Source organism: Myxine glutinosa, chromosome 4, assembly GCF_964187855.1.
Source record: "Myxine glutinosa chromosome 4, kmMyxGlut1.1, whole genome shotgun sequence".
In the NCBI taxonomy this organism is placed as follows: Eukaryota; Metazoa; Chordata; class Myxini; order Myxiniformes; family Myxinidae; genus Myxine; species Myxine glutinosa.
The window spans coordinates 9,013,678-9,025,763 of NC_136264.1; the positions used below are offsets into that span (position 1 = coordinate 9,013,678).

A 12,086-nucleotide genomic window follows, 5' to 3' on the forward strand; every position below is an offset into this window, starting at 1 on the left:
TCTGACTAGAGAGGAAGTCCGCCAGCCATGCGTGGAGATTTCCATGGATACCAAAAGAGGAGAGTTTGGTGAGCAGAGCGGGGTGCCAGACCGTATCGAAGGCACGTGATATGTCAAGGGAGACAGCTCTAATTTCCTGTTTGGCATTGAGGACATCCATCCATTGTTGAGAAAGCAGAAGCAGCATGTCCAGAGTAGAGTGACCAGGTCTGAAACCAAATTGATGATCAGAGATCAAGCCATTGGAGAAGAGGAAAGATTTCATATCTGAAGCAATGATGGATTCCATGACTTTGCTGATAATTGGGAGAAGGCTGATTGGTCTGTAGTTGCTGGGATCTGTTTTTGCACCTTTTTTGTGCAAAGCGGTGATGTTGGCAGATTTCCAAGCAGATGGCAGATGACCTTGAGCAAAAGAGAGGGTGAAGAGAACAGAGAGAGGGAGTGAAAGAGCGGAAGAACAGGATTTTAGGACCCGTGGGCTGATGCCGTCAGGTCCAGTTGCAGAATCAGAGTCGAGGGTTGACAGAAACTTTTCCACCTTGTCAGGAGGAAGGACACAGAGTCCAGGAGCAGCTGGGTACGACTGGGTACGGTGGGTACAGAGAGGGATGGGTTTAGGACACAAGATTTAGAAGCAAACACAGAGTTGAGGCATTCAGCTTTTTCACGTGTGGAGTCAGCCGTGTGGCCGCTTGAGGTGAGGGAGGGGATGGAGGGGGAACAAACACCAGAAACAGATTTGACCAGATGCCACCAGGATTTGGAAGAGGGAGACAGATAAGAGAGTTTGGTCCTGAGAACGGAGAGATATTGTTTCCTGGCACACACTGAGGGTGGACACACACTTGTTTCGGGCTTTGTGAAAGGAAATGAGATTTCCTTCCGTTGGATTTGCTTTCCAGGAGACGAAAGCAAGTTGTTTCTGGGCAATAGCCTCACCACAAGATTCCGTGTACCATGGACGGGAGGAAGGGTATGACAACTGAAGACGAGATGGGATAAATCTGTGCATGAGAGAGAGCAATTTACTTTGGACGAATTCCCAGGATGAGTTGATGTCGGAGGCGGTAGAGATGGGAGACCAGTCCAGATGATTGATGGATGCTTGAAGACCGTGCCAGTTGGCCTGAGTGAAATGCCAGACTCGTCGACGCTGAGGAGGCTCTCTGAGAATGGTCAGAGAGATGTCCACTTTAACAAGCACATGATCAGATGAGCCGATTGGAGCAGAAGAAGAGCAGCAGACATTTTCAGGGAAGTTAGTCATAACCAAGTCCAGAAGAGAAGATGCTCCGTTGACTGAGATCCGGGTCGGGAAATTGACAGATTGTGTCAGTCCCAGTGAGTCACAGAAGTCCTTTGCTGAAGAGCCATGGCTGGTGAGAGAGGTACCCACACCCGGGCAACTGTCATGGTGACAACTGAAATCACCACATATGAGGAAGAGAGAGAGTTGGTATGGGTAGATAGAAGTTGGTCCATATTGTCAGACAGCAAGATGTAGATGGAGTCACCACTGTTTGGTGGACGGTACAACACACATATGAACAAAAGGTGGGAGCGAAGGGGAAGCCGTAGCCAAAGGTATTCCTGGGGGTGAGGTGGAGAGAGGGCAGTGCAGGGCGAGTGAGGAAGAGAGTTTTTTTTTATAAAGATAGCAACCCCACCTCCAGGACAAGGCTCAGGTCTTTCATACCGGAGGAGGGAGTAACCTGGAATATACCAAGGAATATACCAAGGAAAGATACCAAGGAATCAGAGACATCATGAAGGAGGAAAGTTTCTGTTAAGCAGATCACGTCTGGTTTGTCAGAAGCAACCTGTATGGAGAGATCAGTCAAGTTTGAGCGAAGGCCCCGGATGTTTGAGGTCCATACTGTTAAAGAAGAGGAAGGGGGAGCATTGGATACAGAACAGGGGGTGGGAGCGGTAGGGTAAGATGTGGAAGAGGAGGAAGAGGTAGGGAGAGCTGTTGAAGGTGTGGCAGAGATTTCAGAATAGCTTGGAGAAAGGGAAGAATGGGGTGGACAAAAGGTTTGATGGTGATTGGGTGAGGCGCAGTGAGGTGTTATTTGAGGAGGGGGGAGAGTGAGGCAGAAGGTTGGGGGAGATGAAGGTGAAAGTTGGAAGGGGGAAGAAGCGGGGAGGACGCTTTGAGGAGGAGGGGGGAGAGGGGAGTCTAGAAGGGGAGGAGCGAGGGAGAGTCTCGGAGGGGACGGGTGTGGGGGGAGTTTAGGAGGGAAGGGGCAAGGGGGAAGATTTGAAAGGGATGGGTGATGGGGCAGATTTGGAGGGGAGGGGCAAGGGGGAAGATTTGAAAGAGATGAGTGATGGGGATGATTTGGAGGGGAGGGGCAAGGGGGTAGATTTAGAGGGGAGGGGTGATGGGGAAGTTTTGAAGCAGAGGGGTGATGGGGAAATTTTGGAGGGAAGGGGTGATGTGGAAGTTTTGGAAGGAAGGGGTGATGGGGAAGATTTGGAGGGGAGGGGTGAGATTGGATTTTGAAAAGTGTACGATTAATGGGAAACGAACATTTATTGCAAAATGAGTTTCTTTAGACCTTCGAGTCAAAAATACATTTGAGGACGCTGAAGGATGGGTGGAGTGCTGAAGAGTTTAGGGAATGTATGAAAGAGGCACTGTAAGAGATGGAATTTTTTTTGGGAATGAATAGATTTGGTGAGCAAGTCGAAAGCATCCTTTTATAGAAGAAGAAGAAAAAGGTGTTATCGTATATGACAGAATACAGTTCTTCAGGGGACAGTTGAAACATTTTTTAACAACGTGATCACGTGATCACGTGATCATGAACAATGTGGTCGAAGAACGAACGAACAAATAAGAACGAACAAACGGATAAGAACAGAGAAGGAAATATATTTTTGGTTTTATTTTTTTTTGAGTTGAGATTTTAAACAAGGAAGTATGGGGTGAAAAGAACGGGAAAAACAGAGACCAAAAGTAATTGCAGCGCAATCGAAGAACCGCTGAGACAAAAGCAAAGCCTCAAGCCAAGGTCGGACATGGTAGCCTACTACACTAGGCCTCAGAATACGCGACACGAACTAACCGACGACTCTGTACACAGGTATGAAAAACCAACACCGAGAATCCTATTAAAGACACACCAATAGGTACACACACCGAAAGAAAGATACAGTTTCGACAAAAACACAATTGTGAAAAATTACTTAACTTCGAAAGCGTGAGCGCATGGACAGCTTTGAAGGGACGTGACCTCCAATTTTGCGCATGCGCATCAAAATTCTTTCTTGGTTTCCATGCTATGTCAGCAACACTGTTTGGCAGGGTTGAAAGTCCGTTTTCGTGAACAAAATAATTTACTTCTTGGACACTCACTTTGGGATTTCGGAAGGAAAATGGTAATTATTTTCCTGGTTAAAAAAAAACAACAACAACTTTGAATGTTATTTGTGTTGTGTTGTGCATGTTTGAAATGTCGCAGTGTTCTGGCTGCAGTTGTTGTATTATTTTCCATTTTTCTTTTTCATTTATTTACCTGTTTCTTCCAATTTCCCTTCATCTGTTTTTTTCTTGGCTCTTTCTGTTTGTTTATCCTCTTTTGTCTTGCATTGCCCTCATTCCCGCCTCTTTCCCCCCAGTCTCAGCCATTATATCCTCTGTTTCTACTCCGTGAAGCTGAATAAAAGAGGAATTGAAACCCAATTCCCTGATGTTTATGATTGTAATTAAAATTCCGGATAATCTCATACATTAATTTCTAAATGTGTGCTAAAGTGGTTGCCTCTCAAAAGGCAGGAGATTATGGACCGGTGGCAGCACAAAGGGGACATTCCTCCATAGCGCTGCCATGATGCTTGCTGTCCACGCATCTGGTCTTTTCCTTTATTTCAATAACGTTGATTCATATTTCCATCGGGACGGTGCAATATGGGGTTGATAGGTTAAAGGTGAGATGAATAATAAGGATGACGAGATTGTCAATTTAAGATTGTTGGGGGGTTAAGCAGTGACAGATGATGAGTTGTTGAAATCAGTTGAGCTTGTGGGATAAGAGAGTGACAGGAGCTTGGTGGCGGAGCCATGAAAGGAGTTCGATTCAGGATGTTGGGCATGGAGGTCATCGTCTGAGAAACGATTCGGAGTTGCGATTCCCTGTAGGATCTGCGCAGCCTTGCTCTACGGTTCTGGAACCAAATCTAAAATGGACAGAGAAGCAACGAAGATATTCAAGCAAGGTTTCTAAATGAACACGAGGATCTTTTTATACCTGCAATTTGTCCATTATGGGGGAGATGGGTTAGGGTTAGGGTTTGCAGGAAGTTGAAGCAGTTCTGATTTCTTACCAGGACTCTCTCCTCCTGCAGTTGAAGATGCAGCGCAATGGTGCGAGCAGTACACACATCTGGATATGGATTTCTGAAGAATGCTCTTTCCATCACATCCAACTGCACAGAAAAAAATAACCAGTCATTGTCTGATGATCCTAAATGTGGGAAGAGGGTAAAGCTGTTTAGTTGGGGGAACTTTTTGAAGGTAGAGTTTCTATTAGTCTAGTTGTAGAGGGGGTTAGCGTGCACCCCTGGAAATCAATTTCTAATGGGCGTTTTTATATTGTAAAAAATGCGTAGAAAACGATTTGCTATGTTAAAAAGTTGTCCGGATGTCCCACGTGACATTCTTATGCAAATTAAGTCACCATTATGGATAAATCTGTTATTCACCATATCTCCGCCAATATTACAGATAACTGAAATAACAAGGTGTCTAGACCAATATTTTGAGGGTCAAAGATGATAAGACCAGTCTTGGTGACCACGTGTCCTTGGCATGGAAAATATGCAAATTAGTGCCGCCATTACCGAAAAATCTATTTTTTACCATATCGCCGCCAATATTACAGATAACTGAACAAATAAGGTGTCTAGACCTATGTTTTGAGGGTCAAAGATCGTTATTAGACCAGTCTTGAAATGACCACATGTGTCGTTGGCATGTTAACATGGAAATGAAGAGTGCCAGAATTATCGGAAATTTGAATTGACGCTCTATCTCGACCGAAATTTCAGTGTTCTCCACTATCACATGCTTCACTCATCATCGCTTTCATCAAAACTGTCAAAGTCAAATTCGTCTTCTCCATCCTCCTCATCATCATCATCATCATCATCTTCCTCTTCATGATCAATAGTGTCCAGGAGATCAACCAGTGACGTTGGTAGCACTGGGTCACATGACCACAACGGTTCAAACACTCCTTTGTCAGGCCTCATCCATCCCTGCCCCTGATCGTAGGGTTTAGGCTTTTCCAAAATGGGTACGTCAGCTCGTTTGTACAAGCAGACGCGGTGATTCACACGCTGGACATGCAGCTTCAAAGCGGACTGGCAGGGAGGAAGGCGAGCCAGGTCGACCTTAGACTTGGAAGTGAGTTTCTCGTTCTCGCCTACCATCTTGCGGAGCAGCTTGGCTCGGACAACATCCACTGAAGAATCATGACTTTGGTGTATCAACTTTCAGGCTACGCTATTGCGACTTGTCCATTTTAGGCAGCGTTCGGACATTGGGGCTCTGGGTCCCAGGCTTGACCTCCTGCACCATGATTCCCCCCGCACTGTTGACAATGTTGCTGCCGTGCACATTCGTAGTGATTTTATTCAAGTTGTCCCACTCACAATGAAATAGCACGTTGCCCTCTCCCGTCACGATTTGGGGCGTCAGATAGGTTGAGACTTCATCTAGGGCCTTGGCCAGGGCGGTTTCCATCTCTAAACCAAAATCGTAGGTCTCGGAGTGGCCAAGCCTGTGCAATACCTTGGTGAGCTGCATGCTACGGAACAAGTGCCTGACAGTCACACAGAGAAGCATGCGTTTTGGTAACTTCCATTTTCCCTCTGACACTGCACGGCATATGTCTTGCCCGATGGAGAATACCAGGTGCTTCATCTTTTCGCGTGTCTCCATATCTTCCTTGCCGGACATAACCATGCTGAGGAACCGGACGAGGTCTGAAGGTAGAAGCTTATCAGAACTGAGCTCCATGTCGTCGGATGTTGGTGGCCACGGTAGGCTTTGGGACTCTCTGAAAGCCTGTAGAATATTACCACGAAGAAGGAGAGCGGTGTTTTGTTATTTGTCTGTGCTTCCGAGAGTGTAAGCTCGTGCAAGAGCATCAATAACAGAGATATTCGAACTGTACACGAGCCAGAATGAAATGGCATCAAATTTGTCATGATCGACCATCATGAAGGAGAGATGATCCTTGATTGGGTCATTCTGTAGGCGTTTCAGTAGTTTCTCAGAGCGATAGTTCTCGTTCTCGTACCCATTCTGTTTCAGTTCTTCAATATACAGTCACGTGAAAAAGTAAGTACACCCCATGTAAAGTTTTGACTCTTTCAACATACTTCAACATACAGCTATTTGATCTTCATTTCAACAATATTGATAGATAAAGGTGATATAATATAACAAATATCATGAAACATTTACATTTTGTAGTCCATTGTATAATTTAAATAAACATAAATGCAAATTTCGCATGTGGAAAAAGTAAGTACACCCCTACATTTATCACTACTTCAAATACCTAAAATTAGAATCAGGTGCACCAGCTCAGGTGCAAATGATTAGAACATCGTTAGAGCATATCTTGGAGGAATCTGTCTTATTTAATCCTCAGACATTTAGTTTGGTTTGCTCTTTGTTTTTGAAGTGTGCAGCGTCACCATGCCCAGATCAAAAGAGCTCTCTGAGGCCTTCAGAAAGAAGGTTATAGATGCCTACGTGTCTGGGAAGGGATTTAAAAAGATCTCCAAACAATAATTTGAAATCAATCATTCGACTGTCCGGAAGATCATCTACAAGTGGAGAAGATTCAAAACAACTGCCAACTTGTTCAGGCCAGGCCACCCCAGCAAGTTCAGCCCGAGAGCAGACCGCAAGATGCTGAAAGAAGTCTCGAAGAACCCCAGAATGTCATCACGGGACCTACAGGTAGTTCTTGCCACTGTTGATGTCAAAGTGCACTAGTCTACCATTAGAAAGAGGCTGCACAAATTTGATCTACATGGGAGGTGTGCCAGGAGGAAAGGTTTGCTGTCCAGAAAGAACATCAGGGCAAGACTAAAGTTTGCCAATGAACACCTAGGCAAAGACCAGCACTTCTAGAACAATGTGCTCTGGACAGATGAGTCAAAGGTAGAGCTATTTGGCCACAGTACCAGAAGACATGTTTGGTGAAAACCAAAGACAGCATTTGACCACAAGAACCTGATACCAACTGTAAAGCATGGTGGTGGAAATATTATGGTTTGGGGCAGCTTTGCTGCATCAGGGCCTGGGCAGCTCACCATCATATAATCCACTATGAATTATTCATTGTACCAGAGGATGCTTGAGGATAATGTGAGGCCATCTGTCGGAGTGTTGAAGCTCAACCGAAGGTGGACCTTGCAACATGACAATGATCCTAAACATACCAGTAAATCCACCAAGGAATGGCTGAAAAGAAAGAAATGGAGGGTTCTGGAATGGCCAAGTCAAAGCCCGGATCTAAATCCCATCGAGATGTTGTGGGGGGATTTGAAACGAGCTGTGCATGCAAGAAACCCCTCAAACATCGCACAGCTGAAAGAATTCTGCATGGAGGAGTGGGCAAAAATTTCTCCCAGTCGATGTCAGAGACTGGAAGACAGTAATAAGAAACGCCTACTTGAGGTTGTTTCTGCCAAAGGGGGCAATACCACCTATTAGAGCCAAGGGTGTGCTTACTTTTTCCACATGCGAAATTTGTATTTATGTTTATTTAAATTATACAATGGACTACAAAATGTAAATGTTTCATGATATTTGTTATATTATATCACCTTTATCTGTCAATATTGTTGAAATGACGATCAAATAGCTGTATGTTGAAATATGTTGAAAAAGTCAAAACTTTACATGGGGTGTACTTACTTTTTCACGTGACTGTATTGCAAGCGCAAGGAAGATAGCCGTAGGACCTCATTCTGCTGGACGACATGAGTTTGAATGTGCTCCCGTACTGAGACGAGTGCCTTCTCATGGGCGGCTGACATGTGAGCGCGTTCAGTATACTTTGGTTATTTTGCTCTGTTAATCCCGCGCTCGTAGTTAGCGAATGATGTGCAGAAGGATCTCAAGCATGATGGATGGTGTTTGGCCTCAACAGCAAAGAGGTCTGTGCTTTTCACCAGTCAATGGAGTCGAAATAGACCCATTTTCTCGGCCCGTGATTCGATTTGCTCCCATGCATTTTCTTTGTTCTTCCAAGATGAGAAGTTTTCAGCTCGCTCAGTTTTTCGATCAACACCTTTGATCTCTACTTTCTCACAGAAAATGCACTCTGGTGGGAAGACGGATCCATCGGAATGTTTACGGGGGAATGCAATAGCGAGGTTGATGCTTCTGGTTCGATCTCATCTCCCAGAAGATGCAGGTTGCCAGTAAAACGCTGATAACACTGACGGTGATACCCAGTACTTTCCAGGTCATCGGGGAGAGTTGCGGGGATCTGGTCGCACACTGATTGCATACGATAGGGGGACTCATGTGACTGGCGGAGACGTCGGTCCCGGATCCTATGAAGGTGCTGTAGTTTTTCACTTGCAGTTCCTTCGATTTTACTCAGGGTTGTAAAAAGGCCATGATCAGACATGGATAGCACATGAAGCATGCATGTAGGTGGAGAGGGTGTTTTGCTGGTGCTTTGGGGGACTGCAGGATCAGCACTTTTCGTTTGGGCATGATGGCTTATGTCCACTTCTACCACAACTGTTACTCTGGAATGAGAAAGAGTAGGCCTAGTCACCAATAATAAGACGATAAAATAAACATTTTAAAATAACACTTTTTTTGAAATTACATGCGTTTCCATCAATAACCCTCAAACAGCCTATGTGTTTGATGGCAGCACTAATTTGCATATTTTACATGCCAAGGACACATGCGGTCACTTCAAGACTGGTCTTATGATCTTTGACCCTCAAAATATGGGTCTAGACACCTTGTTTTTTCAGTTATCTGTAATATTGGTGGAGATATGGTGAATACGTTTTTTTGTTTTTTTTTGTATACTGAATCGAGGCTCGTGAAAGAGCTAACATTTACTTCACAAACAAATCAACCAGACAAACAAAATATATAAAAAGAGGGAGCGGAAGACAAGATGGGGAGAGAAGGGGAAGCACACAAACACAACATTTGAGAGCAGGGAGATGTGTGGGAGGGAGAGCGCTTGGGGGAAGGAGGCCCGATTTATCCACAATGGCGGCTTAATTTGCATAAAAATGGCACGTGGGACACCCTGACAACTTTTTAACAAAGCAAATCGTTTTCTACACATTTTTTCCAATATAAAAATGTCCTTTAGAAATTTATTTTCTCCCAAATTTTCTCCCAAATTTTCTCCCAAAATCTCTCTATTTTCTCCCAAAAAATGATTTTGGGAGAAAACTGTTTTATCCAATTGAGACACCTGGTGCCGCTGAAAGGAAGTCCTGGGTCGTCGACTTCTGTACCAGCTCTCCCGTCCTTCGTTGCTCTCTCCCTCGCTCTCTCTCAGTCCGTCTTGTGTTTTATCCACGCTCTTCTTTTCGCTCTCACTTTCCATATCTTTGGAACTCGTGCGCATCTTTGCAATCGCTGTTCTCGAGGTATAACACCTGGCTGGGTGTTTGTGGGAACATTTCCAGATCACTTTGAAGCATCGTTACCCAATCGATTGATGACGTCTCATGGGTATGAATCTAAAAATGGTGTGATGTCATGACTACGGTTTTTTTTTTTTAACCAGAAGCCGTAGTTGGCCATTTCGGATTGATATCCATACATTGCAAAATGTCTTTTTTTATTAATATTATTTATTTATTTTTTAAGAAAGCATTTCATCGATTGCATATGATGTACAATATTTACTATCTAATATAAATGGATGAGGTGTGTGTGTGTGTGTGTGTGTGTGTGTGTTACTTATTACATACATCTATTAATTCATTAAGTACTTTTGAAATGTACCTTTTAACTCTCTGGACTGCCGAGACTCCTTCAACCTTTGAAGACCCCAAAGACCCAGATGACCCAAAAGATCCCCCCGCCCCCCTTTCCCCAAGCCCGACAGTCAGGTATGCTACAATGTGGTGAATGGATCAGTGGACCAACGGGCCCCTTGTAAATGGCAAAGATTTGAACATAGTTGGAACTTGCTTTCAAAAAAACAAACAGGTGTAAATTCCAATATTGATGGATATAAAACAAACCAAAAGAAATGTTATAATGTTATTTATTTAATTTTAGTAACGTATTCATCTTCTGCATTTCAACACCATCTTCAGCTGCACCATTTCAACAACACAGATATTTCTAATCACATCCACATGGCCCATGTTGTGAGATGGCTTAAATTAGGAAGTTCTCAATCTTTTTCTCCAGTAGCCACAGCAATCCCTTCAGGTTACGTAAAGTGCTTACCTGCCATTGTTTCCCTGCTGTCTCGTGTCCTGCTCCCCGCATGCGTTGGAGCTTTCCCTCCTTCGGGCAAGTTCAGGATCCAAGCGATAGAGAAGGGTTGTGTGGGCATGGCCTCAAACTTTGACTTTCTGGTCGTCTGTCTTCCTGGCCACTCTCTCCAACACACCAAGATGTCCTGTGAAACAGCTGCAGATGCAATTCTTCTTTAACCATTATCTCCTTACCGTCCCGAAGTCTCGGCTTGTGGTCGTTTTATACTCCCTGTACCCTCCTGCTCTCCCTACTTGGGTTGTGGTCGTTTTATACTCCCTGTACCCTCCTGCTCTCCCTACTTGGGTTGTGGTCGTTTTATACTCCCTGTACCCTCCTGCTCTCCCTACTTGGGTTGTGGTCGTTTCATACTCCCTGTACCCTCCTGCTCTCCCTACTTGGGTTGTGGTCGTTTTATACTCCCTGTACCCTCCTGCTCTCCCTACTCGGCTTGTGGTCGTTTTATACTCCCTGTACCCTCCTGCTCTCCCTACTTGGGTTGTCACTCTATGCCCTTTCCATCATTATTTTAACATTTCAACACATCATCACTCAACACCATCTCCCACATATATTTGTCAGCCCTTCGACTTAATTATTCCCATCCACTCGAATGTCTCTACCTATGCTGATGCACATCTTATTTTGTCGATCTTCCACACTCATCCAACTCAACCATGAGCTTCGACCTGGATATGTAATAAAACAAAGTTCCCTCACCTAATCCAAATTTCCATTTTTTCCCTTCTGAGAATTTGCTTCTGCATCCTCTCCTACCCCTCATTCTTATCCGCATCACTCTTGTCCATCTCTGTCTATTTTGTCCTTCAGCCCTGCTGTTGGCATCCGCCTCTCTTTCTGATCATCTGCATCCTGATCTGTTCTGTGTTGCAGCTCTTCCAAGAGCCTTGACTTTATTTACAAAAACAATGACACTCAAAAGCAACATTTGTACTGGTACGTGCCTCACCTGTTAGCTCTTGCTCGGCTCCTTTCCCACAACCTCACCTCACTCCCTTTTACTACTTCCCTTTGCTCTCAGCTGCTCAAATCTCCCACCCACTCTGGCATTCATATAGGAGACTGATTATGTCAAAACAATGGGAGCTGGGAAGCAAGGGGATGGCAGAAGGTAAGAAACGCCCAGGGAAACGTGCAGTTCAAGGATGATTGAGCTTGGCCGGGTTGACTTGGCAATGTTACAGCCCGGTATCCTAGTGTTAAGAGTTGATGATAAATAGGCCTTTAAAATGGTAATTAGAGCGAGTGAGTTTATCTTGTCAACAGGTTGGAGTAATAATCCCTATAATAGGTGTTGAGGGATCAAGTCTGTTTGTTGGTGTTCGGCATACCACATCCTTTAGAGTTGAGAACGAGACGGATTTATGAAACAAGGCCACGTATAAGCTTCTCGATGCATTTTGTGGTAAAAGTTGTAAAGTTAAAGGAAAAGAGCTGCATGTATATACATGATACAAAAATGCTTGTTCAAAGAAATTGTCCAAAAATGGCAATTTGGCAGCAATTTTGTTTATGCTAATTAGAAGGTCAAAAACTCAACATTCGGCTTGGGAACCGG

The 12,086-nt window shown here is 44.4% G+C and overlaps 1 protein-coding gene across 1 annotated transcript; it reads right to left on the reverse strand.

Annotated features, from left to right (window-relative positions):
- Positions 1–2,904: 2,904 nt before the first annotated feature.
- HESX1 (HESX homeobox 1) lies at positions 2,905–11,564 on the reverse strand. The gene is made up of 5 exons (XM_078775119.1): positions 11,478–11,564; positions 10,478–10,663; positions 9,486–9,676; positions 4,333–4,434; positions 2,905–4,185 (listed from the first exon to the last, which is right to left on the reverse strand). Exons 2-5 carry the CDS (start codon positions 10,584–10,586, stop codon positions 3,967–3,969), a joined length of 621 nt encoding a protein of 206 aa, XP_078631245.1. The 5' UTR covers positions 10,587–10,663; positions 11,478–11,564; the 3' UTR covers positions 2,905–3,966.
- Positions 11,565–12,086: the final 522 nt, after the last annotated feature.

Excerpts from the sequence above, each read along its gene's own strand:
- HESX1 (XM_078775119.1), bottom strand. The coding sequence starts at position 10,586 with ATGCCCACACAACCCTTCTCTATCGCTTGGATCCTGAACTTGCCCGAA. Across the intron at positions 4,435-9,485 it reads CTTCCTTTCAGCGGCACCAG|TTGGATGTGATGGAAAGAGC; the intron begins GTGTCTCAATTG and ends TTTTCTGTGCAG. Across the intron at positions 4,186-4,332 it reads TGCAGGAGGAGAGAGTCCTG|ATTTGGTTCCAGAACCGTAG; the intron begins GTAAGAAATCAG and ends TGTCCATTTTAG.